General features: G+C 41.5%; 1 protein-coding gene across 12 annotated transcripts in view; it reads right to left on the minus strand.

Annotated features, from left to right (window-relative positions):
- Positions 1 to 7,316: 7,316 nt before the first annotated feature.
- Positions 7,317 to 16,931, minus strand: part of LOC125452495 (putative Polycomb group protein ASXL2) — a 277,746-nt gene continuing 268,131 nt past the window's right edge. For all 12 annotated transcript variants that reach the window (XM_059645678.1, XM_048531001.2, XM_048530997.2 and 9 more), the window contains 2 exons: positions 14,388 to 15,123; positions 7,317 to 12,159 (listed from right to left, as the gene is read on the minus strand). In XM_059645678.1, the coding sequence (XP_059501661.1) occupies positions 9,610 to 12,159; positions 14,388 to 15,123 (3,286 nt within the window). In that variant the 3' untranslated portion in view covers positions 7,317 to 9,609. The remainder of the gene's footprint in view (positions 12,160 to 14,387; positions 15,124 to 16,931) is intronic.

A 16,931-nucleotide genomic window follows, 5' to 3' on the forward strand; every position in this document is an offset into this window, starting at 1 on the left:
GTACTGCTTGTAAACAAAGCTTTCCACTGTACTTCGGTACACGTGACAATCAATCAATCAATCAAGGTTTGTCCCGAGCAGCTCTATGATGAGGGACCCTGTGCTCTGTTCACTGGAATGCGCACTGAGACAAACAATGACTGCACCTGGAAGGCTGTCAACTCAGTGAAAGATCCTCTTTGGTCTGCTCGAAACCTGTTGGTTTTCCTGAACATGCAGTTGACCCCAATTGAGTGTTGCAGGCTGGCAGATTCCAAGGTCCGGTGCTGAGGGACGCACTAAAGCTTGGGGTATCTGCTCCCAAGGTGCAGTGGGGAAAGACCACTGTCTGCGGACCCTCCCAGTGCCTCAGATATATGTAAATATAGTCTTGCATAGGAGTGCTTTGGTCTGTTTGATGGATAGAGTACTTTAGAAATAAAACCATTCTGACAACAAACCAAAACACAAACAGAATATAAACAATATCTCACATCTAATATGCATTGTCTGGCCTAAAATGTCACCTCTTCTTTTCACTGATAAAACCTTTAGTTCTCGCAAGGCACGGACTTGAAAGGAATTTGGCGATTTATATACACATATTAATCAATTAAAATCTTCTAACTGATTAAAGGTTTAACAGTTTGTTTAGTACATCATCATCAATGATGTGAACCTTTGATCTTTTACTGATAAATTCTGTGTCTGATACTAGTTCTCTCACTAACAGCTGGAGGACTGAGGCTCCAAGGACTCGTGTTTTCAAATAAACCTGTTGAACGATAACCTGGTGTCGAGTGATTTCTGACCTTGTCCACCCCAGCACATTCTTTGACACTGTTCTTGCATGTTCAGCAATGCTACAAGGATTATTTAAAACTTTGGTTCCATCTCAGGTTGGTGAGCAGCTGATCTGTGGTAATGGGACCTCTACTCGTAGCCCAATGTCATGCCTCGATACAGAGCTGAACTACAGATTATGTTACAGACCCTAAACACTAATACTAAATTGGAGGAATGCAATTCAATTACTGCCTGCTTTCAAAAGAAAAAGCTAACATTGACCATCATCACAGACTATCTCATTGCAAGCTTAATGTTTGGTTTCAGAAAGTGGCAGCTCCCCACTATTCTGTTCCAGTGTCAGGTATGAATGGGTCACAGAAATGGCGAAGCAGGGTGAGATGTTTAAGTCTGCATCTGAAATATCATGGGGCCAGTTTATGCAGGATATATACCAGACAAGATTGCTTGAGGCCATCATTTATATTGATCAGTTTTGCAAAAAGAATGAGTTGCAAATGAATTGCAATGCTTTCAGATGCATGGCATTACAGAATCAGTGGATGTACAATTGCTCTTAGCTGGGCCTCTCATGCAAAGAATTATGCTGTGTCCATAAAGAAATGAACAGTGACTTATTCAATGCCACTCTGCATGAGGTAGCAGCCATTCTGGTACACAGCTTCATTTAGTTTAAAGATGGCAAAGCTTCAACTTAGTGAGCAATGTCCCATCCTTCATGTTCCTTCTTATATTATTGTCCTGCGTCCCTGATGACCGTTCAGCCTCCTCATTGTCCATTCAGCTCCTTCATTTAAATTTACTGTTCCATTTACCCTCAGTCCTTAGCACTGAAAGATGCCTTGTTTTTGTTGGCTATTCACTCTCTTCATATTGAGATTAAGGTGAGTATGACTTGTGGTACCCTCCTGTCACCACCTCTTCTTCCAGATCCTCCTTTCTTCTCCAACGTTCTGAGAAATCCCATCCTTCCATCCTGCATAGTCCACTTTCCCTGTCACTGTCCAATGAATCCTAACCCCAGACTGAGGTGTCACTTTATCCTGGACTGCATGGCAGGTCCATAATAATCCACCTCACTATTAATACCCAAACCTCCAGTAATGCCCAGGACCCACTCCCTGGAGTGCTTTTGAGGACAGTCCCTGATTACACACAGCTCAAGCCCTAAAACGGGTGCCCTTTCAGCTCCCCAGCAATCTGTGATCGCGGGACAGGTTGCTCCTGACCTACAGGGCTGGCCGTGCCCCAGTCCATGCGCTGCAAGGAGACGTAACCATTGGGCTAAGCATGTCACTGACCATGGCCAACCCCCCTGCGCTGAGGTGGGGAAAGCTCCTTGATCTTGTGTACATTCCTTCTCTGACCACTTCACTTGGATTGCAACACATGCTGTTGATGTAACATTTGCATAGCCTAATGCCAAACAGCAGCATGTCTACCCCTCAGTTCTGAAGAAATATCACTGGACTCAAAACACTAATTCTATATTTTCTCTCCACAGACTCAGCTGAGTTTCTCTAGCAATTTGTTTTTGTTTCAGATCTCCAGCTTCTGCAGTCCTTGCTTTTATTATTATGTCCATGATTGTTCAGTGCACTGGATGCTGACAAGCTGCCTGCTTCTTCCTAAAATGCAATGTGCACCAGAGAGGTTGCTGGTGTGTAATACACACCGTATGAGTGATTGCTCTAAGCATAGGCTGAGAGCCATAAGATGCATCCTGTGTAGGAGCATGGGATTTGTGTGTCCCTGAGTACAAAGCAATCTGGGCAGAACTTTGCAAAGCATAAGTGTCCCTAAGCCCCAAAGTGAGTCCCTGAACTCCAACATGAAGCCCTGAAGTGGTGGCAAAGTTAGTCCAAAAGCAGACATAATGGCGTGCTGCAGCTGGTGGTTTGGCAGAACCCACTTTGTGCATGAAAGGTGGGAAGAGGAAGGTGTCCATGCAGCACAGGCAGAAATTGTAGTGACATAGAGCTGGATGAAGGCCTGGAGAAGCAAGCAGCCAAGCTAAAGCTCGTTAAGCATCTGCTCCAACTTTCATATTGGCCTGGTTTACTGGGGAATAGGCAGCTGCATAGGAATCAAGTGAGATGAGCTAATAATACAAGGAAATAATATGTTTGCTGCTCAGTTACCAAGATTCAGAACTTGTTGTTTAAACCTTAAGGGCAATATCAGAATCTTTTTTCCCTCAATGTTGAGAATCCGATATTTCCATTTTTGCCAAATTTTCCTAAGTTTCTCGACATTGCCTCTGCCACTCAAAGGAATTGAATATGCTACTTGCAGTTTCTTCCCCAATCAATAAAGGACACATCTCTGCATTCTGGGTTAACTCTCTTCCCCATGAGATACATTTCTTGGGAAATATTGATGGAGTAAGGTTGACCTATGGAAGAAATGGGCTGCCCGTATGTTACCTCCCAGCCTCTTTACATTCACTATTATGACTGAAAATTATTTTGCTTAACAATTTGCTCCATTTTATTTCCTCAGTGATCCTTATTGTGTCTGGGATTTGCCCAAACCTTATTATCATAATTACTCATTTCTTAAGTAAAACATTAAGACATAACATTTTCAAATAAAAATATTTCTTTGAAATCTCATAGTTCATTTTCAAAAGCAACAATCCTACCACAGAGATTGTTCCATTCCATTTTGTTCAGAGTTAAAATTAAAAGCTGGAGGTACTTTCTTGTAATTCTAAGCAGTTAAAAGATTCCAGATCAACTGAAAGCAATAATTTGATAAATCTAATACATTATTTCAATGGGGCTTTGCCCCATTGAAATCACATTGTTGTATACTCTCACGCATGATCACTTTCTCTGGAATACTATATTCATTGTATTTAAGGTAACTTTCAAAAGTTCGGCTTAAATCCTCAAACGGAAATATTAATTTTATAATAATTGTCATATATATATAAAACTAATTGCACATTTTTTTGATATAGAAGAAATTAAAATCGGATATAAGTGGAAAATGCTGGAACCATACTCTGTAATGAAAAGAGGAATGATAATGTAATTGTACCCAAATTACAGTTTTGGTCTAAGTGCTAGAAGAAACTTGAGAAATCGGCACATCATAAAGAACATGTAGCACAGGAAGAGGAAACATCTTCACTCTAGCTAACCAATCATACCTTCATAACCACACATGATCAAAACTGGTGAGATGTTCCAGACTGGTTTTCTAATTGGAATCAGTTCACTGCACCATTAGCTGAGCATTACGGGTTGCATCTGAAAATGCAGCAATCCTTAAAATACTGCTACTCACCTATCTTGAATGTGACATTTTGTTTTGGCTGAAACCACTAGAAAATCATAGATGGTAGAGAGTAATGCAAGAATTTATTTTATTACTTCACACAATGCCAGGTGACCATTTTCTACCCATTTCCTTAATCCCACTGACACTGAGGGTCCAAGTACTTTTTGAGGAGGTATAAACAAGGATAGCGCAGGAACCCACTGCTCTGCACACCAAGCATATATCTCAGCCATAATTCTGGCAGGGATAATCACAAGATAACTATCTCCAGGAACAGAGATAATGGGAACTGCAGATGCTGGAGAATCCGAGATAACAAAGTGTGAAGCTGGATGAACACAGCAGGCCAAGCAACATCTCAGGAGTACAAAAGCTGCCTTTTCGAGCCTAGACCCTTCAGCAGTAAAGGGTTTTCTGATGAAGGGTCTAGGCTCGAAACGTCAGCTTTTGTGCTCCTGAGATGTTGCTTGGCCTGCTGTGTTCATCCAGCTTCACACTTTGTTATCTATCTCCAGAAACAAATTGGCTTATGCATTTATGAGAGGGGATTGCTAACTTTTTGGCTGGTGCACTGCATTTTGAAATATCATATGCTTGGCCCGTGCTTGTAGAATGTGCACACAGTAACTGAGGGTGAGACAAGTAAACAAGCAAATCAACCAGCCCTTCACCACCCAAAAGGTGTCAAGGAACTGCCCCAAAGATCGCAGGCAAAGAGTCCAATGAGGAAAAGATGCAACAAATATTCTGCTGCTCTCTGTAACCACATCATTGTATAACTTATTTCATGCACGCTCCTTTACTTACCCTGTTTCCCAGCCAGTTGATTGACACATTATATAATTCACACAACAATAAGTAAGGTAAATAAAGGGAGATTTTACTTTTGGCTCTTGCAGCTCACAATGAACAATTGTGGATCAGGGTACGATTCTGATCTGCAGTAAACTGTCTCCCTGCCGTTTCTTCCTGCATTTTAGTTGTGTACCTAATGTTGACATGTATTCCCTTTTGCTTCCCACAGGAAGCAAAGAGGAGGAACCAGGTCCCAGTGTCACAAACAATTCAACGCCAATATAGCAGCAGAAGCCATTAGTCCATTTTGTGCTGATATTGTACCAGACATAAACAGCTGGGGTTTGTTTTCAACACATGAGAGTCAGGATTGAGCACTGGAAAATGCATCTTGCCAAACTTAGGAAGAAGTTAAGATGGTGGGAGAGGAAGTCTATGGAACTACCCAATTTCATGTTGCCGTTTGCGATAGATTTTGGAAGTGTTTAGCCCATAGTGACGAGTTATGAAACGGAAAACACTGATTGGCAGTCCTTTTTCAAGTCTTGCGATGTTATGTAAATATCTCAATGTTGAAAATCTGAAATCACCATCTGTTGTAGACGGATACAAAGATTGGCAAACTGCCACAGAGCGAATGTTAGTGACCATGGACTACCTGTATTGTGGGTCCCTCAGCAAAGTTTCAAACTTGTGGCATCTCTCCCGAATATCCAGAACACAATCTATGTGAATCTCTCAGAAATGATTTGATATGTCACCCTGCAAATAATTTGCAGCTTGTGTCTATATATACCTGGTGCTGTCTGTGCACTGGATGGATATGAAGCATCTATCCCATCCATGCCTCCTCTAGCAAATCCCAGCTGGTCTCCTTTTTACTGCATCGTTTGGTTCCTTTGGTCAGAGATCATCCACTCACAAATGGAAGGAAATGTTGCCTATTTGTACATGACATATTTTTCTTGCTGGGATGCCTGCATAAGTAACTCTAATCAAATGATTATGTGTGTAAACATGTTATTGCAAGTGCTTCTATTCACATACATGTCACCAGTTAATGTGCTTTACAATAGCAGCATGGTGTAATATAATCAGTATAACTCTCACTGACCAAATTAGTGGCTTTCTGAGAAACATTTAAAGTGCTCTGTGATAAATGACAAACAAATATAGTCTGTGCAACAGATTAATTCCTTTACTTTGGAAAGGTTAGTTTGGAAAATATTTATCAGTAGATTTCGGGATTGATACTTGTTACACTTACACGGAAAATCTCCATATGAAAAAAGGAGACTCATTAAATTTAGAATTAGGACTTTAAAGACGTATAATTACTATTTAAGAAATATTTGTACTTTAAGGGTTACAATTTAAGTTTAAAAAGTCCCAAATATTTTTGAGACAGTAGGAACTGCAGATGCTGGAGAATCTGTGATAACACAGTGCAGAGCTAGATGAACACAGCAGGCCAAGCAGCAGAGGAGCAGAGCTGACGTTTCAGGCCTAGGCCCTATCTTCTCCTCTATCCATCTTCTATTCCCCTCGCCCTCTCTCCCTGTTTATTTCAGAACCCCCTTCCCCTCCCCCATTTCTGAAGAAGGGTCTAGGCCCGAAATGTCAGCCTCTCCACTCCTCTGATGCTGCTTGGCCTGCTGTGTTCATCCAGCTGTACACCTTGTTTTCCTATTTATATTTTGTTGTTCTCAGCTGAATGAATTTTATGTAATATCAGTTGAAATTATGATGTAAGAGGGAAAATTGGCAGGTAAAACACACATTTTCAACTGCACAAGAGTCTTGTGTGTGTGTAACAGTACGTAGTTATATTGCCCATCAAATGTGATAGAACATAGAACATAGAACATAGAACAGTACAGCACAGAACAGGCCCTTCAGCCCACAATGTTGTGCCGACCATTGATCCTCATGTATGCACCCTCAAATTTCTGTGACCATATACATGTCCAGCAGTCTCTTAAATGACCCTAATGACCTTGCTTCCACAACTGCTGCTGGCAACGCATTCCATGCTCTCACAACTCTCTGCGTAAAGAACCTGCCTCTGACATCCCCTCTATACTTTCCACCAAGCAGCTTAAAACTATGACCCCTCGTGCTAGCCATTTCTGCCCTGGGAAATAGTCTCTGGCTATCAACTATCTATGCCTCTCATGATCTCCTCATGTAAATGACTTTTCAAAATTATGGTCTAATCTATGTTCCACCCAAGATGAATTTAATTTGTAAATATTTAGAATGTATCATTCTGTGGAGAAGAACTAATTATCAGTGATCCAGAATTTGTCTCCAGCCCTGAAGGCAGATCTCATTGATAACCCAAAGCTGGACAGAGACTCACCGATACAATTCATCAATATGGAGTTTCAAACCACATTTCCATGATTGCAAACACAAAGGATATAACAGCTATCTTTATTTGCTGTTGTTCTGGTGATAAAATACATTTCATACAGGAGTTATATTTCAAATGTACACTCTCCATTATAAGAACAGGTTTTAAAATTTTTTGAGAGAAAAATATAATCTGTAACAAGAAAGACAATACCAGAAATAAAGATTCTATGTTCTTTACAAGTGGCATAATGTGGCAATAATTCCAATTGCCTCTAATGACAACATAGACCATTTACTGATACAGTTTTAAGTATTGAGTATTTTCAATATTACTGACCATGCAACTTTATTATAACTGCCATGGGGGATTTTATTTAGGTTATTACTATTGGAAGCAAAATATTAAATATTTTGCCACTTATTTGATTTTAACACAAAACATGATGTGCAACCAATATAAAGTGAAAGAAATGTTCTTTATCTTTTAAATTCTTTAAAAATCCTTTATTTATTTTAAAAATAGTGATTTCTATATTGGTATTTGTGAAAAACAGTTTTATTTTAAAAACTATATATAGGCCTAATTTATTTTTTACATTTTCTCTACTATTTACTCAATAGATCCTCAAAAATTTGCATCAAAAGGCAGAATATTAATGTCTTCAAAGACAACAAGAAGCAGTGGGAAGATTTACAACCCTGTTAAAATCCAAACTGACATAAATTAAACAAAACTTGGTAAGCTACTGTCATGTGTCGAGCAACAATTAAAGAATGCTGGACTTTATTGTTTTTAACAACATTAAAAGGGAGATTAGGAAAAAGAACTTGCCGTTATCAACAAATTAGGTCATTTTGTTGGCCCCTTAAAGAAAGTTGTCGACTACAAGACCTGTCTGTAACCTTTCAATCTGTATGTGACATGTTCCACAAATCATAGACACCTGCTAAAATCTACTGGAAGTCAAAGGCAATTGTAATGATCAGTTACCAGGCTGCACTGTGCTCACCTCTCATAGTAAGAGGAACATTGCTGACTTCTGGTGTAGCTAACAGATTAGTGAACATCATTATGTTAGAATTTTGAACTTAAGCGATGCTGTTTATTCCTGATTTAATTGTTAGTATGCTGACCTCATCAAAAAACTGAGGTATCTGTAAGTACTAAATGTTGATCTGAAAGCTTCTCTTTATCATATCACAGACACCAAGCTGGTCTGGAATACTATTCTAGGGTTTTGATCAATAAAATTTCATTAAGGGAAGATTTTTCTATGACAAAAGGAGACAGCTGGGACAATTATTTGAATACATATTTTAAAATGAAGTCATTGAAACATGAAACTGATATGGTGGAAATTCCTTAACCATTTATCCTATCATTATTCCTGGAAATGGAAACGATTAAAATCCTATTATGGTCTCCTCATTATTCCTTGCATTGAGATTTCAAAGAGTTCCTAAGAGAAAACATACAATGCAATCACGGTGGGTTTTTCGTATGTTTACACTGCAACAATCTTAATGATAAAGACCATTTGCAAAGTTGCACCTTCTAAATTATACTCAATTAGTGTGTTTTCCAACCTTCAAATACGGTCTGATGGCTAATATTTTGTATTAAAAAGATTAATGCTTGTTACAGCAGATTGATGGAGTTTTATTTAAATTCAGTAACAGTGCAGTTCTTTCTTCAGTAACATGATGTCAGCACATGCTCTACAGTTCATCTCAAAGTCTGGAGGCTCTGATCCTGACTGTATTTAGTTTTACTTGTTGACATTACAGCTGTATTGCCTGTATTTTAGCATTTGCCAATCTCTCCAATTGAAACCCAAGTGCAGCAATTAACAAAAAGTGTCAGCTTTGGGATTTAAGAGTTTAGATTCTACCTAAACAAGTATTCATTATGAAAAGTCGCAAGTTCACTGCCTAGCCTGGAAAACTTGTACTCACCAATCTTGTTCTGAGGTGAAGAAATTGGGTTAGCAAATGCAGTGTTCACTGGCTGTGCAAATTTCACATTTGCTCTTTCATGTCAATGTATTAGAGGCTAAGGGAAGGTTGAGGGGAGAAAAGGCTAAAATACACAAGGGCCCTGTTAATATGATCAGGCATTTAAATAATATATCAAACATGTTTTCATTAGTTACCCTGTTCACTTCTGTTCAAAATTTTGTCTGAAAAAAATAGAATACAATCTGAGCATGATCTTTAGTGCAAACTCTGTCTCATTTAACACATACCAGCCAAGGAAGCCTAGAAAAAAGGTGCCATTGTTAATAAATTTGATATAACTTTTTTTCTGATTGGATATTTCTCTTGTGCATGGCATATGCCAGTCCAGATAAATTTCTTTCTAATGAAGGAAACCAGGTTTATTTATCGTACCACCAGACAAGAAACACATAATTTAGATGGTCCAATGCAGTCATCGTGACAAAATGCTCCGCATCCTTTACACATAATCATGGCTTTAAGCCTGCAATAACATTTAGAAGGAGAGTCATCCATGGTACCACCTTCAGGAAATGTTTGGGCAGATTGGCTGCTTGTATTTATTGACTGACCAGCAGGAAGTGTTGTCACAGTAACGGAGAATGACACCATATTTCCGGAGTTATTTGAGACTTGGCTGTACACAGACATTCCTGTCAATGTGGAGCAATGGTTTACAGATGAAACAGAAGGAACATTGATACTACTACTCTGAACTGGTTTAAATGCAAACTGGGAACTTGCACGGTTTCCTGAAGTGGGAAGCTTCTCTTGGTGCTGAGAAGGCTGTTGAAATCCTACAGATAGGCTGGATATCCTGTAAGGGTCTTGGTGACTCTGCATGAATTTGCCACCACCAACATGGGCTAAGTTTGACTGGAGTCCCTGATAGAATTCTTTAGTCACAGATATACCAGCCATTTGTGCAGGAGCCAGTAAAGGAGTGTTCTCCTTTCCAGTGTGTCTATATTCATGTGTGGGTGCTTCCACTTTCAAATATCCGCTGGACAAATGATCTAGTTGAGGGCAGGCAATGCTGTCACCCATCTGGGTAGAATCTTGCTCTGCTTTAATTAGTACAGGTGGAGGATGACAGGACACTGAGCTGTTTATTGGTTCTGATGCTACCTGAATGTTACCATCCACTTGTTTTACTATGCCCTCCTTAACATCACCATCAGATGTCTCCACCAGGCCATTTATACCAACATGAGCCTCAGTACTTTGAACATGGGCTCTTTTCCAGCTCTCTGAACCTCTTCCATACGTTGCTGTGTTCAGGAGATAGTGACCAGATACAGCCGGTTTAAGGGCAGACTTTGTCCCCATCAAACCAAACCTCGATCTTTGACCAACTGAAGCCCCTGTGGAAGGAAAAGCTGAATTGTTGGCATTGTGTTGTAAAGATACTGGAGCTAAGGTTTGGCTCTGCACATTACTCAGAGCGGCTGGCTGTATTCTCTCTTGGGTCGTGCTGCTGAGTGTTTCTGACTGAGTACAGACTGGCTCAGCAGCACTGGTCTGCTGCTCTTCACTGGTAGAACTCTGTTTTGCAGCCTGTTCAAACAGCTCTTGCTGTCTCTGCTGCTCAACTGATCCAAGGACTTGCTCTGGTACCGTCTGAGATTCTCTTCCTTTGATCAGGTCAGTAGGTACCTCACCGGAGTCCTGAATCACAGTGCTGGCACTCGCCATAGTCACCGACACTACCAACGTGCCATCAGGCAATGGCTTCATTTTCTGGTCGAGTGAACTTTTCGGAAACTGATATACAGGCTTCATCTCTGCTTTGGTTAGAGGCTTTGGCAGGAATTGCTCCAGTGACACTTCCTTCCCCTGCAGCAACTGTGTAACCAATGGATTATTTGCAGGGATGGAGGAACTCATTTTTGGTATGGTTCCACAAACAAGTTCTTGTGCTTTAAGGCTAGGTACATCATGTGAGGTGCAAAGTAAAGGTGTAGATGTAGCAGGTGTAATTACAGGGCTTTCTACATTTGTCATTGCCTCAGACACTAGTAAAGTCCCTTCTGTGTTTCCAGGTGCCACAGAAATAGAACCAGCTGCTGTGACAAAGACACCGGCAGAAGCTGGAACCTGATGGCTCCTCTGTGAAAGGGAAGGCAGCTGAGTCTCAGAAAGCAGCTTTCTGTTTACATCTGGCACTCTAACATTAGAGTCTGTCAAAGGCTGAATACTCACTTCACCTGCTTTACTGTGCACCGCAAAATTTCCTGAGCTTTGAGTTGCCATCTTTGCATACTCCGAACCTCTGCAAACAGATCCAGGTTTCAAAACATGTGTCAAGGCTGCACTGGGAATCTGGTTTGTAGTTTGTGTCTTCAATGGAACAGGAGTAGGTTTTGTTGCTGTACTGTTTGTTGTCACTGGGCAGGTGTGTGAGGATGGCAGTGAAGTCACAGATGTTGGTGCATGTGCACTTGATGATAATGTTAATGTTGGTGTGGTCATTGTGGTTGAGGGTTTGCTGGAGCCTGCATTGCTAATTGCAGGTAGGCACTGCGCCTCGGGGGCTTGCTGTAATTGTGTTCTCGTAGCCATACTGGTTGGGACCTTGGTTGCAGCCTCTGGGCGTGTTCTGGAATGTTGTCCTGAATTATCAAACAAGGGCCCTCCAACACCTCTCCTGCCTCCAGTTCCGTCCACATCCAAGGTGCTCCCCTGTCCTGAAGACTTAGTGAGCGCAGTCCCTCCACCCCCTCCACTCCCTCCCCCTGGACCTGGGCCTGGAACTGCTCCTCCTCCTGCTGCTGCTGCTGCCCGCTGGGCCTTGGCCAGTTGAGCTTTAGCTTTGATGTCTGCAAGAGTCCTGGCTCCAGTTCTCCCAGGACTAATGACGAGCTGTGGGAAAGTGGCCCTTGGAGAGACCTGGCTAGTCTGGGTAGGCACAGGTCTGATTCTTGAGACTGGAATCTAGAAGGAATTGAAAAGAAAGAAGATTAAGAGAACAATCGTCTGCTTACTGAGCTTTACACCAAAACAGAGGCAGAATTCCACAGTCTCCAATGAGTATGTCGAGAGATTTGTAAAGCCCTGTGGCTGCCTTTCCTGATGCCTGTCTGCCTCATTTACCAGGCTACAGGCACGCCCTCAGAAAGCCTCCTGCCCCAATCAATTGATGTTCTTAACGGGCCACTTACGGCCTTGTCATATTTTTGAGGTTAGTGTGGCAGCATGTCAGCAGGCAAATCTGCTCAGGCTTTGGGTGGGAAAATGAGGGAGGCTGTTTCCTTCATAGGGGCTCATTTCCAATCGAAAATCCCTGCACAACCTGGCTTCCTGTGACCCTAAACTCTCAGTCACAGTCCCACTGGCAGCCAAGTATAAAACCCTGCCCACAGTTGCATGGATTTTAACCGGTGTTAAACTTACACACAGTTTCTTAAACCTAAGATTTAACCAGTCCTTCATTGAAGCTTAAAACCAAAGTGAAAGTACATAGTAAGATAATAAAGTGTGGAGCTGGATGAACACAGCAGGCCAAGCAGCATCTCAGGAGCACAAAAGCTGACGTTTCGGGCCTAGACCTTTCATCACAGCTCTGATGAAGGGTCTAGGCCCGAAACGTCAGCTTTTGTGCTCCTGAGATGCTGCTTGGCCTGCTGTGTTCATCCAGCTTCACACTTTATTATCTTGGATTCTCCAGCATCTGCAGTTCCCATTATCACAGAAAGTACATTGTTCCTGATTGACCTCTCATAACATGCAAAGTGGGAAATTAAACTGTTTGCCAAGACCTGCTAAAGAAACTCTGAGCTTATTTGGGTGTCTGCGAAATAAAGTGTAATGTGGTATTGCAATACACTCACATTCAACGCTTTATAAATAGAGGTGCAGAATAGAGAAGTGTAAAACACTGTTTTGCCCCTAAGTGGAGTGTTGTAACAATCTGAACACCCACACTCTCAGGAAGCTGTCAAGACCATAAGGGAGTGTGCACAGGAAATGGTAGCAGGATGATGTGCTTCACTGGTAACGAGACACAACAAAAATTCTGATCATTTGTCTTTAGGGGAAAGTTTAGAAGAAAATTTCATAGAGGTGTTCAAAATGTTTATCTCAATAAACACTGAGAAACCTATTGTACAATGTTTGTAACTAGAGGACACAGATTTAAATATCTGGCAAAGGCACCTGAACTGAGAGTTTCACACAGTGAGTTGTTTAGATCTAGAATGTGCTGTAGCATCAGGTTTAACAATAACTTCCAAAAGAAAACTGGATATATATTGCAAAAGATTTGGTGTGCTTTGGTGTAACAACAGGTAAGTGGGGAAAACTGGATGGGATTTTAAAAAAAACTCAGTGCAGGCAACATAGACAGAATGATCTCTTTCTGAGTTGCATCTTACTGTGTTTCCCCACAAATTTTCTTTCCAGATATAAATATTTCCATTTATTACAGATTCACCATCTCCTTGTAATCAGTATGTCCTAACATCAATGTCAGACTCATCCAGAAATGTATTGTTTCCTAGTGACACCATAGTCAGCATGACGTAACTTAAACTAAGAGTCTCTCTCGCTCTCTCTCTCTCTCGCTCGCTCTCTCTCTCTCTCTCTCTCGCTCTCCCCCTCTCTCTCTCTCCCTCTCTCCCTGTCTCTCTCACAGTGGCCTGGACGGAATGCAGTCCTGATGTGCTGGGAAACATGCTTCTATCACCACCTAATCAAGGGATGGGCACTGCATCAGTTTTCTGGCAATGGCCAATCTTCTCTGATGAAGTGGAGGGCTGATATGGGCATCCCAGCTGCTGATGGTGGGGTGGCTGGGGATGGAGGTATTATCTATTGGATTAAATAATGAGCCAACTAGCACCTGAGCCCACTTCAATTTACTGGTAGCTCAGGTCATGAGCATTGACCCTGTGTATGTGAGTGTCGGTCTATTCCTATCTGGCAGTCTGTGTTTGATGTAGGGGCCTGGCAGCTTCTCATTAGCTGGCAGATTGGAGTGGACTTCTGTCACCAGGGACCCACTTAGTGGGGAAGGGCTGATGATGGCCACATCCAGCCTGCGTACAGTACAGTTCCCCATTGGTTCTTTGACTGATGGCGGATTTTACCTGACTGAACCCTGTGCATTGTTTGTCGCACCTGGGATAAAACCTGGATGAGGTAAACAGCAAGATTTCAAGTACCTTAAGAGGTGGGACTTTGAGTTCACGTGGCTCATCTTTGTTTCTGGGAAAGTCCTTAGGTGGGGTCCGAAATAACTGGGTTTCCACAACGCGAGGCTTTTTCTCAGGACTGAGCAGAGAATCTTCTTCACTGGTAGACTTCCTTTTAAGACTCTCGGCAATAGCTTCCATTTCTTCAGTAGATTTTAGAACTTGGTCTTCCTTAGAGGACTCAGGGGTCTTGCTTTCCACTGAATTTACAGCCCCAGGCTCTTTATTTTCAGATGTTTCTGAACTCTCTAACTTGGACTGGTTTTGGTCTAATTCTGCCTTGGGTACTGAGGCTTTAGCTTCTTGGGAGATAACAGAGCCTACTTTTGGAGTTTGATTATCTTGCTGTAACATTGAAGGAGTCAGTTCAAGATCCACCTTCTTCTCAGGCAGAGTACTAATCTCCAAAGGTTTATCATCTTGATGGGTTTTAATATCTGGAGATGGTTTGCTGCAACACTGTTTGGAAGAGATTGGAGATTTTTCTATTGCTTCAACCTTTGCTTCTATTATTGGCATGCCTTCTTCTTTGGTTATTGCTTTATTGTCAGCTTCTTCTTTTGGCTCAGCTGGTGTCTCTGCCTTGATAGAAGTTTCTTCTGTGACTGATTGGAGAGGGGGTTGTTTGGGTTGATGATGTTGATGATCCTCAACATTATTCGACAATGAAGTCAGCTTTTCGGAGTCTTCCAGACTTATGCCAGAACTGCAAAATGTTTAAGTTATTTGCAAAACAGTGTCAGAAACAACTAAAAATCTAAAAGGACTTTTTAAACTTGTGTTCAGTACTTTCATACCTGTACATACAACATCGTATACTTCAATTATCCACAAACTAAAAACTGATTATGAACATCTCTGGATTAGATTGTCTCAATTTAATGTCAGTTAGAGTTAGTGATCTCGTCAGTAAAGTGGACTGGTGTGTAACAATAATTTATATCAAAGATTACTTTGATATTTTTGCAAACATTGTCAATCAAATGCGGTCCATACACGTCCACAACTGCAGAAGCGTTAGCATATTGATCAGTTGTCTTTCTTGATTTATTTCAAAGATCTGAAAAAGCTCTGCACAGAGATTAGACCACTATGAATTTTGTGGGCTGTAGGACATATTTATAGCCTGCAAATGCGAAAATGGCAGCTATAATTGTCTGCATAATGCAAACGAAAATTTTACAATTAATATTCAAGACTATATTAAATACAGTTTTTCTTTTGCCTTTATACTGAAAGAATGTCTCTTCTTTATTTAAGGAGACACTCTGGCTAAAACTCTGGCTCATCCTGCTGTCTCAAACCAGCATCTGCTGTGCAACAGCACCACGAATAGAGTCATAGAGTCATACAGCGTGGAAACAGACCCCTTAGACCACCTCGTCCACACTGACCAAGTTTCCCGAAATAATCACATCCCACCTGCCTGTGTTTGGCCCAAATCCCTCCAAACCTTTCCTATACATGTACTTATCTAAATGTCTTTTAAATGCTGTAACTGTACCCACATCTACCACTTCCTCTGGCAGATCATTCCACGAACAAACCACCCTCTGTGTGAAAACGTTGCCCCTCAGGTCCCTATTAAATCTTTCTCCTCTCACCTTACCAATATGTCTCTTAGTTTGAACCCATCCATCCTGGGGTCAAGGCTCTTGCTATCCACCCTATCCATATCCCTCATGATTTTATAAACCTCAGTAAGATAACCCCTTAACTTCCTACGCTCCAGTGAAAAAAGTTCCTAGTCTATCCTTATAACTCCAGTCCCAGAAACATCCTGGTAAATCTATTCTGAACTCTCTCCATTTTAATAATATTTTTCTTTTAGCAAGGCAACCAAAATTCTCCAGAAGAGGCCTCACCAACCTCAATATGACATCCCAACTCCTCTACTCAAATGTCTGAGCAATGTAGGCCAGTGTGCTTAATGCCTTCTTAACATTCTGTCGACCCATGATGCTGCTTTCAAAGATCTATGTACCTGAATTCCTAGGTTTCTCTGTTCGACAACACCACCCGGCGCCCTACCATTAACTCTATATGTCCTGCCTTTATTTAATCAAAATGCAATACCTCACATTTAGATTAGATTAGAATAGATTAGATTCCCTACAGTGTGGAAACAGGCCCTTCGGCCCAACAAGTCCACACCGCCCCTTGAAGCATCCCACCCAGACCCATCCCCCTGTAACCCACACACCCCTGAACACTACGGGCAATTTAGCGTGGCCAATCCACCTTAACCTGTACATCTTTGGACTGTGGGAGGAAACCCGAGCACCCGGAGGAAACCCACGCAAACACAGGGAGAATGTGCAAACTCCAAACAGACAGATACCTGAGGCTGGAATTGAACTCGGGTCCCTGACGCTGTGAGACTTCAGTGCTAACCACTGAGGCACCGTGCACCCAAATTAAAATAATTTGTCCGAATTAAACTCTATCTGCCACCCTCCAGTCTACTGCCCAATTGATCAAAATCCCTTTGTAATCTTAGGTAAGATTGTTGAC

Source organism: Stegostoma tigrinum, chromosome 4 (assembly GCF_030684315.1).
Source record: "Stegostoma tigrinum isolate sSteTig4 chromosome 4, sSteTig4.hap1, whole genome shotgun sequence".
In the NCBI taxonomy this organism is placed as follows: domain Eukaryota; kingdom Metazoa; phylum Chordata; class Chondrichthyes; order Orectolobiformes; family Stegostomatidae; genus Stegostoma; species Stegostoma tigrinum.